Source organism: Solanum pennellii, chromosome 2 (assembly GCF_001406875.1).
Source record: "Solanum pennellii chromosome 2, SPENNV200".
Lineage (NCBI taxonomy): Eukaryota > Viridiplantae > Streptophyta > Magnoliopsida > Solanales > Solanaceae > Solanum > Solanum pennellii.
In genome coordinates this window covers 30,483,714-30,505,641 of record NC_028638.1, presented here as the reverse complement: position 1 = coordinate 30,505,641, position 21,928 = coordinate 30,483,714, and the positions used below count along the sequence as shown (strand labels likewise).

The 21,928-nt window shown below is 34.5% G+C and overlaps 1 protein-coding gene across 2 annotated transcripts; it reads left to right on the top strand.

Annotated features, from left to right (window-relative positions):
- Nucleotides 1-10,495: 10,495 nt before the first annotated feature.
- LOC107010902 lies at nt 10,496-21,183 on the top strand. 2 transcript variants are annotated; one of them, XM_015210163.2, is made up of 9 exons: nt 10,501-10,659; nt 11,743-15,094; nt 15,209-15,289; nt 16,413-16,565; nt 17,139-17,299; nt 17,403-17,550; nt 19,522-19,644; nt 20,131-20,218; nt 20,760-21,183. In XM_015210163.2, the coding sequence occupies exons 2-9, from the start codon at nt 12,062-12,064 to the stop codon at nt 20,945-20,947; spliced, it is 3,975 nt and encodes a 1,324-aa protein (XP_015065649.1). In that variant the 5' UTR covers nt 10,501-10,659; nt 11,743-12,061; the 3' UTR covers nt 20,948-21,183. The 2 variants fall into 2 exon arrangements, with proteins under 2 accessions (XP_027770447.1, XP_015065649.1); XM_027914646.1 differs by lacking the exons at nt 17,403-17,550; nt 19,522-19,644; nt 20,131-20,218; nt 20,760-21,183 and having other exon boundaries at nt 10,496-10,659; nt 17,105-17,239.
- Nucleotides 21,184-21,928: the final 745 nt, after the last annotated feature.

The following is a 21,928-nucleotide window of genomic DNA, read 5'->3' as shown; positions in this document are numbered from 1 at the left end:
ATTTTTAAAAGAACCATGAACTCAAGAACTCAAAATCAACTTATCTCAATTATACTCAAATTTAGGGAAAGAATCCTATATTACTCTCTTACTGATATGAAAGTAGGTGTAGGGCATGATGATGAACTAGTACAATATTATGATAGCATTACATATATGGAAGAACAAGGTCCTTGAAAAATCTTCAAGAATTTTTGAGTCTTGAAATCCTAGCTTGAAGAAGAAAAATCAAGAAAACCTTTCTTGATATTCCTCGAATTAGTTTCTTGAAACTATATGGCCAATAATTATGATTTTCATTAGTCATTCATAATTGTATGGAAGAATATGAGTTGGAAAGAATGAAATTCTTGGAGAAAGACTTATCTTGAAAAAGATTCTTGAAAAGAATTTGAAAGAATCTTGAAAGAAAGTCTTCTACTTTGATTTTTCCTTAGGTTTTTGTCTTAGGAATTGTGAGCGAAGAGAATGGTGGATTGAAATAGGATTGTTTAGGTATTTATAAGAGTTAAGAAATCTGTTTTAAGGTTTTCCTGGTGTTATAAGGAGAAGAAAATTATCTTATTTAGAATTTTCCCGCGGCTAAAACGAAATTGCACTATATTATTTAGTAAAATGACTATAATCTCTACTCTGAACGTGAAATGACTCAAACTTGGTGGCATTAGAAAGATAATTCAAATAATTTGATAGGTTAGAACCATGTTACTCTTTATACTCTAAGAGATATGGTCGTTTCAAGTTGACCTAAGAAAAATCTTATGTCAAAACTTAATCCTTAAGAAAACTTTCAACTCAACTTTGTATTAGGAGATTTTAGTAAATTTAATTGATATTTAAGAGTCGCTAGGTACGACCTTATCCGCAATTAAAGAATGGTTTGGGATTAACTTAAATAATTTTGCGGTGTTACAATAATATATAGGAAAAGAACCAAAATCCCCTAAGAAGTAATTGTCGGACAACTCTATGGGTGTGACCAACTTTTTATGGTTCGTACTAGTAAACTATAGACCAAGTATATTAAGACCCTATGATTTACCCAATTTTGATGGGACCCTTCTACGATCCGTAGACTTTAACAGTTCTTCTTGATTTTGAGTTTCAATTTGTTTTGGAATTAATTATTTTATTTAGAATTTTCTATATCTATAAATAGTCTTTAAGAAAAATTATTGGAGCATCATCAGATTTTGTAGTGCAAAACAATCCTGCTTTGAAGAGTTCTTCTTTTAAACATTAGTATCTAAATGGCCTTGTCCCGGGGATGTAGCTATGAATGATTCTTGAGCATCACATTTTATGGATGATTTTAGTTATCATATAAATTACCCTTGTATTCTTGTTTTTGTATTTCATGCTTGATCACTATTGAGATAATTCACTGTCTATTCTTGAACTCGAGAAACGAATACGTAGATAGACCAGAGAATACAAGGAGCACGTCCTTTCTTGCATACTACTTGTTTAGATTTGTGTTTAGGATTCATACCCAAATGAATATCGTGTTTGATTAAGAGACAGGTTGAAAAATAAGTGTTTCACGGTTGAATTGTCTATCCCCGCTCAAAGATGTAGTTTGGGCAGAGAGATAATGATCATATCAACCCTGGAATGCTAACCTTATGAAATTCATGAAAAAGATATGATGCGCAAATTCCTAGTATGCTGCAACCCTGGAATTTCTGATCATTGTAAGTTAATCTGATTATTTAATTCTTGTATTCTTTTGTTTACAAATAAAAATAAATTATTTTGACACTTTTGAATAAATAATTAGACTAGTATAATTTAGTATACTAGTTAATCGAGAAGTTCTTTGTGTTTAATAATTCGGCTCTTTTAGAGCTACTATATTATTTGCACGACCGTGTACACTTGCATGTGCATTTGGAAACAATATATATATATTTCTTATCCATATTGCAAAGAGTGTACTCAATAGTAGAAAGACATAAATGGTTTTCCTAAGATTATTAATCTTGAAAGTACTAAAGACTGACAAATTTTATGGTACAAGAAGTGGTTTCCAAAATAAGAAGAACATATTCTTGGCGGATAGATGATTTCCAAGAAGATATTTTTGTTATCAAGACATGATCTTCTAAGATATTAGGATTATTGTGGTAATCTAAAATATCATATCTCTGATTCTTTCTCTTTATGTAAATATATCATTTTGATTTCATGGGATTTAGGTGATTCTATTCCACGATTTCTTATGTATATATAAAACCATGTATATGACATAGAAATATATGAATGAAATTATTTAAAAATTTTATTTCACATAGTATCAGAGCTTCAGGCTTATTTCTGACCAATTATATTCATCATAGCTTGAAAAATCCAATTTGCTATCTTTATCTGTACAAACCATGTTTAAAAATAACATTGTCGCAAATATTTCAGCCTATGGAAATGTTTTTGCAACCATAGAGAATAACTCTATAGTTTCAACTTGAGTTTTGTAACATTTAGCTTCAACATGTAGTTGTTCACTGACCTTCACAGACATTTTTCTTACTCTTTTATTGCTAATGTCTCAGACAAATTTTGTCTAATGTGCGCGGTTGATTCTGAGCCAACTGATCACATGACCTGTCTCTCTCATATTTTCATATCATATTCTCCTTAACATAGCTATAGAAAAACTATATATGATGATTCAGTTATCACTTTAGTTGGACAACGAGATATACGACTTGAAAAATCCTTGATACTTAAAGATGTCATTCATATCCCAAAGTTATCTACAAATCTCATTTCTATTTGGAAACTCACCAAAAATCCCAAATGTCAAATTACTCTCTTCCCTTCATATTGCTTATGTCACGCCCGAGGCTACATCCTAGATGTGACCGGCATTCAAAGACCATTGATAGCCTCGAGCGACCCTTGGCTTGACTTACTTAACTCAGCGGAAGACAGTATACATATTTATGTAATGATCAATAACTCAACTGAACTAATAAAACTGAGAATGTTTTAAATGAAACATTCAACTGGCCAAAAGTGGCAACCCAAGTCTTAGCAAATAGAAAGAAAATGATAAGACTAACATCTGACTGTCTATTTATGAAGCCTTTAAAATCGAGTTGGATATTGGGACATACCCCACAATATCCTGATTAAAGAAAATACTGAAAACAATAAAAAGGGGTCCTTCGAAATGCAATGAGGCTCACCAACTACTCTGGAGTGCTCAATTGGATCAACGGTGCACCGGATGTCGATCCTCGTTACCTGTGTTTGCATCATGATACGATACATGTCAACTGATATCTATACATTGAATGTACAAGTATGCGAGTTGGAATACTAAAGCAACTTAATCTTGAAAAGAGTAAGAAGGAACACTTACCTTGGCTCTACCAACTTATGAATAACATAACTCAATAATACTGACTTATTTCAATATAAAACAATTTAAAAGCAAGTGCAATATAAAGGAAAGTTGTTGAAAAAATGTTGTAAGATCTGAAATGTATACAATGATAAAAATAACTCTTAGATGTATGTAAAAATACAAATAAATTTATGTATATACATAAATACATTTAATTTTTGTGGGAGTTTCTCTAACCGACAATCATCACTTAAGAGCTAGAGTGATGATACAACATTTTGCCTCCACTACTAGAGTCGTCCTACACCTATCGATATAGGACTGAACTGCCTAATGGATCAACTAGTCTATGCTAAAAAGCACTAAAATGATCATCTAAAAAGTATGACCCTTTTTTAACGCATGGTAGCTACATGTTTTATGGGGGCTGGGAGTTATCTGAACTCTCACCCATAGCGGTGCTCAATACTACTCCCAAAATATCATTATATTAGCTCTTATGTTTTTGAAACATACTTACTTTTGTGATTTGAGATTAGTGCTAAAAACTTAGCTCAAACGCTATCTTGGAAATCTCAGTTTCTCTACTTGCTTTATTTAGAAAGTTATTACCCTTTTTTGAAAACTAGCCCGAAGGCTCTTTGAAAGTCTCAGTTTCCCTTCTTTTTAAATGTTAAAACATTTTTATACTTTCTTGGGAATACTTAGTCCTCATATACTGCTCTAAAAAAGGACTTCTCCTTACTCTGAACTTAACTCAAACTTAAGTCTTAAACGACATTAAACGTTTTTGAAAGACTTATAAAACTTGAAATGAACTTCTTCTTCTTATATTTCTCTTTACTCAACCTGATCTTTAAGTCTTAAATAAGTTTAAAAACATTTGTAAAAGTACTTCTTGAAAGGACTCTAAGAACTTTCTAGACTTGGCTCTATACTTTCCTTGAATTTGAAGTTATGGATTCAAGGTTGTAATTCATGTTTCTCGATGATTCTATATGATTAGAAGTCATTTAGAGTAGTTAGAATCATTAGAAAGTGTTAAAACACTTTAGAAAGGCTTATTTAGACTAAATTATGAAATTTGGGTGAAAAACACCGATTCTGACGCATTCTGGGCGCACCGTGCCAGACCCGTAGGTCCGGGACTCCATCTGGGTGCACCACCCCAGACCCTCTGGCGCAGATGGGGCGCATTGTGCCTGACCCTGCCCAAGTTACGCCTGACGAATTTTTTATCTCGTTTTTCATGCTAACCCCCATAAACCTCCATAGTTCCTTTCCCAAACCCTTAGGATCATTAGAACATTCAATACCCAATAGATCTAACTAGAAAAACAATCCGGAATTACGAATCAAACAACAATGGGCATTCAAACAACTCAACCAATAGGAATTCGATAAAATTCTTCAAGAACTCACTTCTTAAATGTAAACAATTCAAAAACCACTAAATTAAAACAAGTTTGGTGTGTATGTGAACTAACCCGACACAAGAGATCTCACATATCTTGATAGGGATCACCCCAATGAATTTCACTCGCAAACCTTGGCGTTCTTCGCGAATTATTGACTTTTCTCCTTTTCCTTCTTCTTTTCTCTGTTCTCCAAGCCCTCACCATGATTTTGAATATCTAAAATTGAACTAAACTTAGTTTTTACCCCCAATAAGCCACTAAGACGAAATAGGGAATTAATTGGTGAAAAAACTAGTTTGCCCTTCCTTAAATTCGAATTGAGACTTCCCTTACTTCAACATGCCAACTTCCGATAGGCATATCTCCCTCATACGATATCGAAAATGCACAAACTTGGAAGCATTAGAAATATCTCTCCAAGAAATTTCCAACCATATCAAGAACTAACTCTAACTCATCCTGAGCCATGAGTTATGACCGTTCGAAAATGGCCAAAACATTCTTAACTTAGGCAATTTTCCATCTTTTCCCCTTTCTTTCCAAAAATGAATATTTTTAGTCTCTTAGCTAATACTAGCTATTTCAAATTGTGAGATGTTACAACTTATTTCAGGAACAGAACACGAATGAGATGATTAGACATGCTAGTGAGAAAGGTGGTCTTTATTGTTTAGATTTCCACAATGATGAATATATATCTAAGAATTCCTCGTCTAGTTCATTCTTGTCTGAATCTATCATGCCTACTTAAGAGAAAGTATAACTTTATCATCATAGGTTAGGTCACCCATCCTTTTATATAATCAAACATATGTTTTCATCTTTGTTCAAAGATTTAATTGTTGAGTCTTTTCATTGTGATGATTGTGAAATTGGAGAACACAAATGTTCTTACTTTTCAATAAGTCACAAAATCTGTCAAATTCCTTTATTTCTTATGAATGATGATATTTAAGGACCCTCTCTCATTCCTAATATTTCTGGTGCTAGATGGTTTGTTTCATTCATTGATGATTGTACAAGAGTTATGTGGATATATTTTCTTAAGCAAAAATCAGACGTCAGTAAAATTCTTCCTACCTTTTTAATATGATCAAAATTCAATATGATGTGTTGATCAAAAGATTCTGATCTGATAATACCAACGACTACTTCAATCAAAACCTCCCCGTTTTCTTCCAGAATGAGGAAATTATTCATGAATCTTCATGTGTCAATACTACTCAACAAAATGGGATAGAAGAGAGGAGAAACGTTCTGCTACTTGACATTGCTAGATCACTATTGTTTCACAAAAAAGGTGTCAAAACAATATTGGGGGAAGTTGTCTTAACTGCGACACATCTTAGTAATTGAATATCATTAAGAATTCTGAACTTTCAAAGACCGTTTGATATTCTTAAGATTTTTTTTTCAAATTTTGAAATATTTAATAGATTGGTTCATAGAATCTTCAAAAGTGTTGCCTATGTTTATGTTCATATTCATTCTCAAAATAGAGGCAAAGTAGACCCATGTGCTCTTAACTGTGTTTTCATAGGATATTCCCCTACTCAAAAAGGCTGCAAGTGTTATCAACCATCATAAAAGATATTCTTTGTTTCATCGGATGTCACATTTGATGAGAGTAAATCCTTTTTAATCATTCTTACAATCAGGGGGAGTCATTAAAGGGAGAGGAACCTCTAGACTTGTCACTATTTGATTTATCCATTTCTAGTCGTCCTAAATTCTTACCTAAGTCACCTTTTATTCAGTCACATGAGCCTTTAAATCCAAATGAGCCCATTTAGTCTCCTTATACAAATATAGATATTAAAATTCTAGAAAGTAATCTACCATTGCAGGTATATTCAAGAAGAAAGAAACTAGGTCAAACTCTCAGTTGCAATCATCTCCTTAGGTTAATGCTCTTAATAACCATCTTGAACTTGTTGAACCATTAGAAACATCAAATCACACTAATCATATTGAAGAATTTAACCAACCTAATAACCTTAACATTCCCATTGCACTCAGAAAAGGAACCAGAACTTTCACACAACACCCTTTGAGCCTCTCTCTGACACATCAAATATATCTCACGTCATAAAGCTTTTCTTTGTAGCCTCCACAAAATTCCTATCCCCGAAAATAGTTCTGAAGCATTATGAAATAGAGCATGAGAGAAAGCTATGAAGATAAAAATGGAAGCGTGGAGAAAAATAAAAATTGGGATATTGTAAAATTACCAAAAGAAGAACGGTTGGTTGGGTGCAGATTGGTATTTATGATGAAATATAAGTCAGATGAGTCCATAGAAAGATATAAAGTGTGTTTGGTTGCAAAGGGTTATACACAGACCTATGAAATTGATTATTTGGAGACTTCTGCCAATGGAAAAAATGAATATAGTAATAATCTCATTATCATTGTTTGCAGTTCTTAATTGGAACCTATAATAATTTGATGTAAAAATGCCTTTTCACGTAGAGACTTAGATGAGGAGATCGATATGGAGGTGTCACCTGGTTTTGAAAGCAAGATGGAAATGATGTGTAGACTGAAGAAGGAACTCTATGGATTAAAGCAATCACTTCGTGCATGGTTTGGAAGATTTACGAAGGATATGATAAGCTTGGGTATCGATAAAGTCAAGGAGACCACACCTTGTTCATATGACACTCAAAAACAGGAAAAGTGACAACATTATTGGTTTATGTGGATGACATCATAGTAACAAGTGATGATTCAGAAGAGATACAAACTTGAAGAAATGTTTACTCAAGGAATTAAACATCAAAGGGCCTGGGAAATTAAAGTATATTTTTAAAATTAAAGTGACACGCTCGAAACAAGGAATCTTTATTTTCCAACAAAAATATATGTTTGATTTGCTGAAAAAGAAAAGAAAATTAGGATGTAAACCAGTGGCTACACCAATTGAATATAACCATAGATTGTGCAATTCTCTAAAGATTTTGTGGTAGATGAAATCTTGTATCAAAGGCTTGTAGAGAAATTGATTTATTGTCCCATACAAGGTCAAACATTGCATTTGCTTTAAATGTTGTTAGCCAACTTATGCATGATCCTAGAGAAATGCATCTTCAAGCTGTCAATCGGATTCTACAATATCTTAAAGGAAGTCTAGGAAAAGAAATATTATTCAGAGGAGACAGGGTTTTATAGGCTTATACAGATGCGGACTATGATGGTTCATTACTGGGTCGAAGGTTAAGTTCTGGATATTGCACTTTCTTGAGAGGAAATCTAGCGACTTGGTGGAGTAAAAAATAAAATGTAGTAGCTAGATCAAGTGCAGAATCCAAGTTTGGATATATTTATGAGAGTTTGTGAGTTGTTACGGTTAATGATAATCCTTGATTATTTGAAAATGAGATAAGAAGGACCTATGAGACTATACTGTGATAATAAATCAAAAAATAAGTTTATTTTATAATCATGTACAACATGATTAACTAAGCATGAGGTCGACAAACATTTCATTAAGGAGAAATTAGATAGTGGACTCATTTGTACGTGATTTGTATCTACAAAAGATCATGTGACAGATGTTTTAACAAAAGGACTGCCAAACAATGTATTTCAAGATCTAATAAGTAAGTTAGGAATGAAAGATATTCATTCACCCGCTTGAGGATAAGTGTTGGCTGATAGAGGATTCTTGCAAGAAGATATTCTTATTATCAAGATATGATCTTCTAAAATCTTAGGATTATTGTGGTAATCTAGAATATCATATCTCTGAATTCCACAATTTCTAATGTATATATAAAGCCATGTATATGATACAGAAACATATTAATGAAATTATTCAACAATCTTATTCCATAGATATTATACTATGTACGAATTTGCAAGATTTATTTATTGGCATAATGTTTGCTTCCAACAGACGCACAAACATATGTGACTGTGCAAGTAATATAGTGACTCCAAAAACATGGACTTGTGATTTTCTCTAATATCACAAATTTAAGCAAGTGTTTAAGTAGCCAACAAATGGCTATGGTTGTTATTATAAAAATTAAAGACCAAAATCTAAGTAAAATTGATTGAAATCACTATTTGAGCTAAATTTCAGGATCACAATTTTAGTAAGAAATTGTGTAAAGTATCTGATTTCATTTATTTAGTTTATTTATCTTGTTATTAATTTAAATGGTTAATAATATAATTATGATTTTTCTAACTTTAAATTATCTATCAACATTGACCTCACAACTACATCGTTGTGCGGGAATGTAATAACCCAAGATTAACTTATATAGTTATTATCTCCATACTTATAATCAAGTAGGACCTTCTTCATATATTCCTATTCTAGATGTAGATTAATTTTTTATTTTACTAAAGTAAGATCCTAATGATTCATCTTTCGAGATCACCGAGAGATTAATTCATTTTCTTTTAATGGTAGCTAAGTTTCAAACAGTAAGCTACCATTAAAATAGTAAGCATAAAAATATAAGAATAATTAATATTGATAAATAACTTTTGCCAAGTTAGTCGCCATTCAATGCTCCAACTTTCTTAATATAGATTGCTTTCGATCTTCGTTCCTAGATTTTCTTCACTCTTTTATTTGGAATTCATCCATCCACTCACATATTTTAGCTAATTATCAAGCACATTACAAATATGCATCAACACAATGTTATTAAACAATTTATTGTTCTCAAAATAAGATAAAAGTGACAAAATGAAATGTACAAATTCACCCATGTTACATAATCTATTAGAAGTATCAACTAATATTGTATTTAACTTGAGAAGTTTGGATGTGATTTCATTAAATTGTAATATTGTATTTAACTTGAGAAGTTTGGATGTGATTTCATTAAATTGTATTTTCTTATGATTAAGAATATCAAGTTTGTGATATTGCTGTGTTTTCCATAGTAGCTGCCTTTTTAAATGGTAAATTTCACATTTTTCTTACCAAAATTTAAGAAATCAAACAGAATCTAAATTTAACAGAATTTGAATATTTAATTATCAAATTAGTAAATCCAAACATCGAAAAAATCCAATGGAATAAGGAAAAAGTACACCCTTATGCAACATCAGTTTGCCGACGGTGAAAAAAAAATAGAATTAAGTAAATGTGGGTATTTATGAGTCAATTATTAGTCAAAATCAAAATTTTAAATAATTTAATTGATTACAAAAATATTAAACAAAATCAAATCAATTATGAAATATATACTTATTAGTTTAGTAATTATTGATTTTGATTAGATTACGAGTCATACACGAAAATAAAATCAAAAGATCGATAAAGGAATAAAAACATAAAACTAGTTAGGAAACAAAGAATAACCAAATAACCTACTAATCTCTCATTATGATCTTGCACAGCTTGACGAGATTTCATTTATTCATCCAACAACAAAAAACCACACAGTTATGATATTTTATCTTTTTATCCTTTTAATTTTAATATCTTTTTAATTTAAAAGTAAATATATATTGAAATTAAAAATATATTATAAATTCTTTAAATTTTCTGATTACTTAGCATTAATCAAAAATTAATTACTTAATTGATTTGGTTTAATTTTTCGTCGAATTCATTTTTATCCGAACCTTAAACGCCCGAAGTCTTTTGAGTGGAACAAAAGGATACTTTATCCAAAAGTACCACATCTTAATGAAAAAGTACCATTCTTTAAAGCGTAGTTTAGGGACTTGGTGCAAATTGTTTCATCAGTCCCCATATTTCACAAACAAGTCCACATTTGACTCTTTTTAACTACGGTAAAACACTAGAGATCTCTCAATATATTTCAGTTCCGTTCGCCGATTTGCTTCCGCCGCTGCTCGCCGGCGCCGCCGATTAAATCTAGGGTCAACAGCTGTTTGTGATAACAACTTCTATCTGTTACGGTAAACTGTTTAGTCGCTTATTTCATATTCTTTTTGGCTTGAAATTTGAAGTTTGCATTATTTTGTATTTTAGCTTTGATTCCACTGGAAGTTTTGGTTTCGGATATCTGTTGTTGATTTTTGAGAATCTTATTGCGGAGATTAATCATTTAATCATTTACAGGAAACTTTTATATTAGTGCTTGATAATTGTTGTATTGACCTTGATGCCAAGTCTTAAACAGTTGATTTGAACTGAGATGACAAAGGTTTCGATTTGGCTTACCTCATAACAGCCTGAAAGTGTTGGTGGAAGTAGATCTTGTGCTAAAGATTTTATAGCTCAGTATTGTAGAAAAACATTACGGGACCTCCTTTTTTAGTTTATTCAAAGATTATAAGTTCAAACTTTAGTAATGTTAAAAAAAAATAAATGGAGTTACTTGCTGTGGAGGTTAAAAGAGTGAGGAAAGTAAAACAAGGAAATCAAAGGCTGCATTGGATTGAATTTTCCTTAAAACTTCTTCTCCGGAGTTCTCTTGATCATCAAGTGTAGTGTGTCCTTCTAGGAATCATGAGATCCGGCTTGTTAGAAAAAAGGGTGTCTGATATGTTATTTTACAAAAAAAGTGTCTGATATGTTAATTTACAATGTTACCACCCTCTTCATTTAGTTGATCTTGATAGGCAAATAATAAATCCTTTTGGAAGAAAACTAAAGTTTGAGAGGATTTTTCGGCGGAAAAAACTAACCAGTACAAGATGTTTGTACCGACCATAAATGAACATGTGATCTCGACCTTCTTTATCACCAATTAAGAATGTTGTAATTCATATGTATTCTTTACTTGGGTTGTATTTGATGCATTTCTTGGAGTATTTTTTAACTTGGCTTGGTACAAGCTGGATTGTGTGAAGTGACTCTACTTGATGACAATTTTATGGACTGCAAAGAGTTTTGACCTTGAGGTTGAGTTTTAGGAAGGTAGATATATTTTGAATGATATATTAATGCATTTTACCTTGCTTAGGACATGTAACATGTCAAACCTTAACTTTCTTTGGTTAGTAATGATTGACTAAATGTTGGTGTGCACTGTGCAGGTTGTAGATCTTTTTTGCAAGGATCAAATTTTATCTAAAAAAGGGAAAGATCAGGGTAAACCATTAGAAGTCCTCAGTTAGGATTACTAAAGCGAGATTAGCTAAAGCACATCTGTCCTATTGACAAGGGTCTTCTGCTACCCTACTGCTCGGTCAATGTTCACCTTTAAAAAATCTAAATAATATCAGTTATTACTCATTTCTTTTTAAAACATCCCACTGAGAGTGAAGTGTGCTGGTGAGATTGAAAGTGCCTACTTGGTTGCTGTTACATGGATATGAAGTCTCCTTATGGGGTGAATACTAAGAATTGAGTACAATGGATAGAGATTTTGGAGAAGGCATGCCGGGACAGCAAAATAACTTTGAACAAGCTCGTTATAGTTCTATAGACACTAGAGCAGAGGTCATTGGTTCTTCAAACCAGAAATTTTTCCAGGATCCATCAAGTTCTATCAATACAGACATAAGACCACCTGATTTCACTATACCAGTCGGAGCTAGACCTGTAATGAACTATTCCATTCAGACTGGCGAGGAGTTTGCTCTGGAATTCATGCGCGAAAGAGTTAACCCAAAGCAGAACCTCATTCCTCATGCTTCAGGGGGTACTGCTGGTGCAACTTCTTGTATGGACCTGAAGGACAAAAGTGGAATATCTCATACAGGTTCTGAAAGTGGATCAGATATCGCCATGATCACCTCAGTTGGAAAAACTCGAGTTCAACATCACGGGAGGTCTACTTCTGTAAATGAAGGGATAAGCAACCATCAAGCTGTGCAAACTGAAACTAGAGCCTTATCAAGAAATAACAACATTCATGGAATTCAAAGTCATATGTCTTCTAGATCTAGTACATTAACAAAGTTGAAGTTCCTCTGCAGTTTTGGTGGTAGAATTATGCCTCGTCCAAGTGATGGGAAACTTAGATATATTGGAGGTGATACGCACCTCGTTCTTTTAAGAAATGATGTTTCTTGGGAGGAATTCTGGCAAAAGATGTTAACTTTATTTAACAATTGTCACACAATAAAATATCAGCTACCTGGTGAGGATCTCGATGCATTAGTGTCAGTTTCTTGTGATGAAGACTTGCAGAATATGATAGAGGAATGTAATGTATTAGAAGGCGATGGATCACAAAAATTGCGTACATTTCTCTTTTCTTACAGTGACTTAGATGATTCTCTGGCTGGTTTGGAGAATATTGAAGGAGATTCAGAAATGCAGTATGTTATTGCTGTCAATAGCATGGACTTTGGTTCAAGAAGAAACTCCACTGCTCTGGCAAGCACTTCAGAAAAAAACCTGGATGAGTTTCTGAGTGCAACAATTGCTGGGGAGGATGGTCAAGTTGCTAGGCATGTAGCAGGGGCTGATACTTCTGATCCAGTCATTGGCATGCCTCTAACAAGTCAATCTGCTCATGAAGGGGTATCAATTTCATCACATAGAATACTTGGGTCAAACATGGGGCATGACTCTAATCAACTAGAATACTTGGGTCAAACTGTACATCATGGTGGCACTGAATGGCAACCTTTACCCTCTTCCACACCAGTTGACAACTTTCCAGGTGTAGGTGGCAAAAATCTGGTTCTTCCATCTATGCAAGTGCAGTATAACCATGGTTATCAACCACCCAACTCTTCACAACTTACAAATAACTTTCTTGTAAGTTCGAATCATGGTTACATGAATTGGAAAGGAGGCATCGATCCCGAGCAGTCTTACGAGAGCTCACATATGAATGACCAAGAATCACCTGCTTCAGTAGTGAATCTGAAAAGAGATAACTATCCCCGGGAGATGTTTGAAATTAGTAAAGCAAAACCTCGAGAGAAGGAAGTGCCTGAGGAGGGAAATATAAAGATAGAAAGCTCTTTTCAGAAAATAAATGAGCCTGAAAAAATGTGGCCTTTGGAAAGCAAAAAAGTTGTTTCCTCAAACCCACTGAATGATTCCGCCTCAAGTCACGTTTCTAGAGTTGAAGTTCCGAGTTTCACTGCTGTAGCAGTTGTTGGAAACGATGTTATACAATCTAAAATTAGTGACAAGAGTCAGGAACAAGTTCAGAGTTCAGCATCTCCTGTAGCTGTTGAGGAAGAAAAACTTGATAGGTTCACAGAAGATGGCTTCTCCGGATCTGGTAGAATATCAAATTCTGGCTATGGAGACTCGGGGGCAAACCTACATGACATTAGCTACGAACAACCATCGATTCCTCCACGAACTTTTCGCTCTGAATGGATACCCAGGGAACAGCCCGGCCTTAATCGTTTGTCCAAATCTGATGATTCTGCTGCCTCGCAATTCATAATGGCCCATGCATATTCTGAAGGCTCACAACAGATCATAGAATCCGTTAATAAATTGAACGATGGGAATGTGGCTCCCCAGACTGAGCATTTTGTACCTTCTGGAAGATATGGGAATGTGGCTCCCCAGACTGAGCATTTTATACCTTCTGGAAGATCTTTGTCTGCTAATCAACATGCTACTGCAGATAAAGGGGTAAAACTTCAGGAATCTCAAGAGTTAAGTGTCAGTGCGAGAGAAGTTGATACCAAGGTTGGTGGAGAACTTTCTGAAGCAAATTATAAGCCTGAGCTGAAACCTGCAACTTATGCAGAGAAAGTGAAATCTGGACTAAGTGATCCTATCTTAAGTAATAATATCCAGTCCGAGTCTGCTTCCAGGAAGACAGAGCTTCATTGGGGTGATGCATCTTCACATGGAGCCGAGGGAAACAAAGAAGCAGAGCAACTACACTCTTTGGCTGAGAAAGAGTGTCAGGTTGGAGCAGCAGTTTCCACAGGGATACCCTCTGGTACTGTTGGTACACTTGAGCATGGAAGCATTCTTTTTGACATTAATGACTGCTTTCCCCGTGATTTTCTCGCTGATATATTTTCCAAAGCCAAGCTTATGGATGCCTCACCAATACCTGCCCCACTGTACAATGATGGAACTGGTTTGAGCTTGAATATGGAGAACCATGAACCAAAGAACTGGTCCTTTTTCCAAAAGATAGCTCAAGGTGATTTTGATAGAAGAAATGTCTCTTTGATGGATCAGGATCATCTTGGTGTGTCTTCTACTCGTGCAAATGTTGATGATGGGGTCTCTATGGATTATGGCTATCCTCCTTTCAAGGGTGATGGACCAATGATAGATCATATGGACTCTCAGCTCAATATTGAAGCTGAATTCCAGCAACCATCTCCTGAAATTGTTGTCCCAGACACCATGGATTTGCCTTCCGGGTACAACCCTTGTCAAACCACTGACGTTCAAAGTATGCAGTATGATGTTGAATTGAGTTCAAAAGTACCTGAATCGGGTTATCAGGTATTTTTTAGTAGTTCAGATTTCTAGCTGCATTATTTTGCTTCAATTTGAAATTATTGTATTTTCCAGTAACATGCTAATATGGTGAAGTAAATCCTTTTATATAACATGAAGGATGAGAACCAAGGAGCTCAGAATGCTGGCTTTCCGCTTACCAATCTCCCGCTTGGAGACTTTGATCCCAGCTCTTTGCAGGTACTGTGGACATTAGCTAGTAATTTTTATTATCTTTTGTTTCATGGTGAAATATGTATTTTTATTGGTGGTTGGATATAGGTATAATAGATGCCTGATAATTAGAAAGAGAAAGAAGGCTACTTTTGGAAAGAAGTACTTGGAAGGAAGTAAGAGGAGACGAATGATGCTACTTCACTAATTATTTACTTATAATACATCACCCTTTCTTAATGCTAAATTTCTGAAAAAATGCTCAGGCACTTTTCCCGAGACTGACCTCCTTTAGTCTTTCAACTGAATCGGATATACTACTCATGGGGATATTCCAGTAGTTTTGACCAGAATCCTTTTAAGGTTCCATTATTTTACATTAAGGGGAAGGAGGATCTATTACAATGCTGGTTTTAAGGCCTATGATATCCAATTAAAAAGAAAAAGAAAAAAGTTCTATGATATTACCAGAAACTACTCCGGGGTAGAAATATGATTCAACTGAATTGAACATACCAGAGGTTTAATGAGGCAAGTATATTAATATTAGCCTTTGGCAGTGAATATTATATGTAGTTAAGATGGTTTCCAAATAACAAAGAACCACAGTAATAGGTGGAAAGTGAAGGACCGCGTTCTTTTGCACTCTTAAATACAACGAACATGGTAGGTACATCAGTTGTATTGCTGTACAAGGGAACAAAAAATCGGTAATTATCACACGAGAGGTCTCTTTGAATGGAAGGTTGATGTAACCTAGAAAATTTCAAACTTCATAAGCATCCCAAGAAAATAAAGGAGCCAGTGATCTTCAGAAGCCATCAAAATGAAATCTCATATGAGAAGGCCCTCAGAAGTGGCGGATTGTTTTCTCATTTTTGATTGGGTGTTCTGTGGGAGGTTGGTTGGGGTTGGGGAGGAGAGAGCTTGTCATTCTTACTGCTTTTTGTTTCTGCATATGGCTTGTATATAGATTGTATCCTACATTTTATTAGTCTATTCTCATACATTCATTGTAGCCACTTTTTTTAATGAAGTACATTCATTATAGTCAATCAAACATCTTTAAAAGTAGTTCGGGCTTAAATGGGTACTTGTAGCTATTCTTTCTGTCAATCTTTGTTGTTAACTTGCTTTCATTCCGTTATAGATAATCAGTAATGAAGATCTTGAAGAGTTAAAGGAATTAGGTTCTGGAACATTTGGGACCGTATATCATGGAAAATGGAGAGGGACTGACGTTGCCATCAAGAGAATTAAAAAAAGCTGTTTCACAGGTCGGTCATCAGAGCAGGAGAGATTGGTGAGTTTCATCTTAAACTGCAATTGTTAAGATTAAACTAGAAGAAGGTAAATAGTTATAAAATATCAGTCCAATCATCTCCTAGTTGGGAGATGACGAGGCAATCCTTTTACCCCAAAACCCCAAAATATCCACCACTCGAACACTTCAGTAATGTTGGTGTTGAACAAAAATCCCCAAAAAGAATGTTGTGTTGCCCTTGGTAGAAAAACCATGCTGTTTGGACTGTCTATACCGTGGTAGAAGCTGTGAAGTATTTTCATGTTGACTCTTGCTTTATGAGATTAAACGTAAATTGTACACCTAATTGATACTTGATATTATTCCAAGCTACTATATACATACTTGAAATGGCTTTTGTTGCAGTTCAAAAAGAGTCAGGTAGAGAGCTTCATTGCAGTTTAGAATTTTGTAAAATGAAAAACTTATAGAAGCTTTTGAATACATAGATTTTTTTGGTTAAAAAATACACCTTTTAACTGGTAAGTAGGAGCTTTTAAGTACATATATTGGTCATGTTTCTGCTTTCTTTCCTCTAGCTATTTCGTGACAGAACTTGGGAACTATTTCCAGACTGAGTTTTGGCGTGAAGCTGAAATTCTTTCAAAACTTCATCATCCCAATGTGGTGGCATTTTATGGTGTAGTGAAAGATGGGCCAGGAGGGACTCTTGCCACAGTAGCAGAGTTCATGGTGAATGGTTCTCTTAGGCATGTTTTACTTTGCAAGGACAGGTGTGGGAATACTGGATAGTACACTTCTTAAATTATTCTTTTTGTTTTCTCTTTTTTTTTCATGAAAACTTATTACGTTCTCCTTCCTACTTGAACTGTCCAGACACCTTGATCGTCGCAAGAGGCTCATAATTGCAATGGATGCTGCATTTGGAATGGAATATTTGCACTCGAAGAATATTGTGCATTTTGATCTGAAATGTGACAATTTGCTTGTCAACTTAAAGGATCCTTCTCGACCCATTTGTAAGGTGACCTTCAAGAATGTGCTGCTTTTGAGTTCTTTCAATGGATTCTGCATTTGCAAGAATGTGCTGGTTTTGATTTGAAATGTGACAATATGCTTTTTCTTTCTGTAGCATACGAGTCTGATGATCATATTCAGTGTATTAACCAATATATTAGTAATACCCTTCGAAAGTAGTACATCCAAAACATATGAAATGCAGTTAATCCTGCAATGGTCCAAGCTATTATTGCCAGATACAACCATCCAACAACAACAACATACCCTGTGAAATCCCACGAGGATTCATAATACCTAATAATAATGTAAACCTAAACCAAGCAACAGGTGGAATACCACAGGAGGACTCAATACCTAATAATAATGTGATTTCTGTAATTGGTGCATGCTTTCTATATCTAAGGTTGACTTTTTACTCTTTTCTGTATTACTAGCTTAATAAATGCATAAACAGTTCCTAGCCCCGAACTTCAAACAGCCTCTTCAGTCACTTTGATAACCACTCATCATACTTGATACAAGTTTATTATGACAGTTGGGGGTCGTTTGGTAGTGTATAAAAATAATGCTAAATAATGTATTAGTAATTATTGCAATAGTAATGCATGTATTAATTATGCTTGCATTATTTATTCATAGAGTAGTACTGAAAAACCATATTTACAAAAGCAGAAAGGAAGTATAATCTGTCTAAAAAATTGAACCAAATCTAAATGGATCCTAAAACATCTAGGATTGACTCAGTTTCATTAGAGTAGACATTTTGTACACCGAAAGCAGAATAACAGAATACACTTAAGCTTTACTTCCTGCAGGTCTTTCTTCCTATTCTCAAAACGTCTCTCATTTCTCTCTCCCCATATAGTCCACCAAATACTAGCAAGGATCATCCGCCATCTTTCTCTGTTTGTAGCCCCAACTCCAGCCATATCCCAACCGAATAGAGTCTCATCAATTTTGCTAGGCATACACCAAGTTATGCCTCTGAGATTAAGGAAAATCTGCCACAGCTGCCCAGTAAAGTTGCAATGTAAGAAGAGATGTCTCACTGTCTCATTTGCCTTCCCACAAAAGTAACATCTGTTGCATAGAGAGATTCCTCTCTTGGCCACATTATCCAATGTCAAAACTGCTTCCTTGGCTAGATTCTTATACATAGGTTATTTTTATGCATTGTTTATAGAATGCATTGCATAAAAAAATGTGTTAACAAAGATATGGAAAAGCTATAAAAAAGGTATTCAGGGGCAATTGGGTCTTTGATTGAATTAATGCATCCATTAAAACCATTGCCTTGCTAATACCTAGAAATCCATGGTATTAACAATACACACCTTAATACATAATAGGGTGTATAACTAATGCAAGCGTTAGTTATACATAGGTTGGAAAAGAGTACCAAACAAGGTACTAGTAATATACAAGGCTAATGCATGCATTATTCGTTTTAATACACTCTACCAAACGACCCCTTAGGGATCGTTTGATAGAATGTATAAGAATAATGTTGAATAGAGTGTATTAGTAATGCTTGAATTAGTTGTGCTTGCATTATTGCTTATGCGTTGTTTTGTTTGGTGTATTAAAAATAGTATGTATTGTATAGTTTTTAAAAAAAAATTATTTACAAAGATACCCTCCACAAGTATGGTGATAACATGTAAAAAAAATTGAGGGGCGATTGGGTCTTTAACCATGATAATGTATACATTGAACCCTCTTGCATTACTAATACCATGAATTTCCATGTATTCGTAGGAAAATACACTCAATACACAATAGAATGTATAACTAATGCAAGCATTAGCTATACATAGAATGTACCAAACAAGGTACTACTAATACACAAAGCTAATGCATGCATTATTTCTTCTAATACATCTACCAGACGATCCCTTAAATCTTCATCAACTAAAGGACAACAAAGATACCGTAGAGGGATCAGTGCAGAACTGATGGAAATTGTGTTGTGTAGGTGGCTGATTTTGGGCTGTCAAAAATCAAGAGAAATACCTTGGTTACTGGTGGTGTCAGGGGAACGCTTCCATGGATGGCTCCAGAGCTATTGAATGGTGGAAGTAATAAGGTTTCCGAGAAGGTAAGCTTTCAATTCCTCTTTTACGTTTAAAACTTCAAATGTGAACGCTGAACTTATAGTCTATTTTAGACGTCATTTTTTTTCACTTCATGTGGGGGATGTTGGTGCTTAATGCTTATTAACTCAACATGCTGTTATAAAATGCTTGTCAACTTCAAGAATCCAATGAATTATGTGGTCTCTCTTTTTGTTTTGAAAATGGACTTCACATTTATCAGCACCCTAAAAAAGGTCTGGCTTCAAATATCTACTAGTACAAAACTTTTGTGCATTATGTGGTCTCTCCTGTTCATTAGTTTTGCGCCTAAACTTTTGTGTACACTAGCTTCTGCATTTTCTCGCAACACTGCTATCTTCCCTTTGAAATGTTGTTCCACTGTAACTTCATCAGCGTGAGTTCTATATTTAAGATAGAATAAATCATGAAACAATTTTAATCCTTGATGCCTAGTTGCCATTCATAGTAACAAATTTTGAACTTTGCAGGTCGACGTCTTTTCCTTTGGGATTGTGCTCTGGGAAATCCTTACTGGTGAAGAACCTTATGCAAATATGCATTATGGAGCAATTATAGGTTTATATTACTCTATCCCTTCCAACATTTTTCTCTTTATATCGCCCATTGCAGTGTGTGCTGCCATTGCTGTCTGCATCTGACAAGAAGTTGCTTGTTATATCCTATATTTCCTGCTAAGTGGTGCCTTAATGAAGGATGAGGCAGGAGTTTCAGAGTCCATTCTAGAAGTAAGGAACAGAAGGTTGCTTTTTCACTGGAAAGTGAAAACACAGCAGTATAGACATATTTAGCAAATATATGCACTTCAATTTTATACCCCACTTATTTCTGAAGCAGCTACATTCTTACAAAAAATTCTACTAATAATCAATATATAGAAATTCCTGATCAAAACTTTGGGTTTTCTAAAGCCACGAAGATGTTAATTGATGTTTTACCATATCTGCAAGGACATTCTGTAAGTGCCAATATTAGTAAAAGACATTGACGCTCAACATGGTTCAACTATTTTTAGTGCTAGTTCCTATTCCTGCTAATCTCTTATTTAGTAAGCCATTTAATATATCAAGTCTGGAAATGAATGCAGTCTTGTATGCAGGTGGTATTGTCAACAACACATTGAGACCGCCTGTCCCAAGCTTCTGTGACACTGAGTGGAGAATGCTCATGGAACAGTGTTGGGCTCCAGATCCTGCCATCCGCCCATCTTTCACTGAAATTGCCAGACGGTTACGTACCATGGCTGCTGCCTGTCCAACAAGACCGCAAGCTCATCCGGCCAAGTGATGGCATGGTGTCTGTCCCTTCTTTCTTGGTATCTGCATTGAAGTTTCTTTTACAAGTATACTCTGTTTATTCTGTATTATTCAGAGAGAGGAGAGTGGTCTCCTTTAGATTCTGGAACAACATTATATGGGAAACATGAAAAACTTTTTATATATGTAAAACATCATTTTGTATCTGTGATAAATCGAAATGTAATATTCTTGGTGATATTAATAATTATCATTTTTACCTGTCTTTATTTGGAGTTAGCTGAGGAGATGAGATAAAAAAAATTGCTCCTTTTAAAATAACTCAGAAACGGAAAGGAGTAAATAGATCATCTCCTCACTTTTTCTTCATTAGCTTAGAGGGGAACAAAGTGAATAATTACAGGCGTAATGAAGTATATTTATTGTATCATCTTTCTTGTATAGAAGCAAGACATATTATATATAGTTGATAAGTAAACACTCGTATGCACATTTAGACACGTCTCCACTGTGTACTCGAACAGTTGCATTCCTTATATTGTCTGCTGTGTCGAGATGTGAGCTCTCAGAATTGAAGTGCTTACTAGTAAGTTGGGGCCAAATTTGAAAGTTTGTTTAGTATTATGCCTATAAGCAAATTAGGAGAAGGCTATGTCACTACTTCACAATGCAAATGGATATCTACATGAGGCAATCATGTTATAGTATTTTCAAAGTCAGCAATATGATAATCTACTATACAAGTTTTTTAAGGCGAATTAACCAAAACAGAATGGTGTCGCCTGCTCAAAACTAAGAGGGATTGCCACCTACTACTAAAATTCCGATTTTTGCTACAGTTGTATTCTTCTATGCAGTATGCAAGAACGAGTTTAATGCAACCAGTTGTACAAATAATTATGTGCATTCATCTTATCAAAACAGGAGCACTGCTATTATCCAAAAGAAAAATACATGAGCTGAGACACTGAAGAAAATCCATAATATTTATTTACACAGAGAAAATCTGTCC

Bases quoted from the DNA above. Each gene is read 5' to 3' on its own strand.
- LOC107010902 (XM_015210163.2), top strand. From the start codon at position 12,062: ATGGATAGAGATTTTGGAGAAGGCATGCCGGGACAGCAAAATAACTTT. The intron at 15,290-16,412 runs GTACTGTGGACA...ATTCCGTTATAG, and splicing joins TTGATCCCAGCTCTTTGCAG to ATAATCAGTAATGAAGATCT. The intron at 16,566-17,138 runs GTGAGTTTCATC...AACTATTTCCAG, and splicing joins CATCAGAGCAGGAGAGATTG to ACTGAGTTTTGGCGTGAAGC.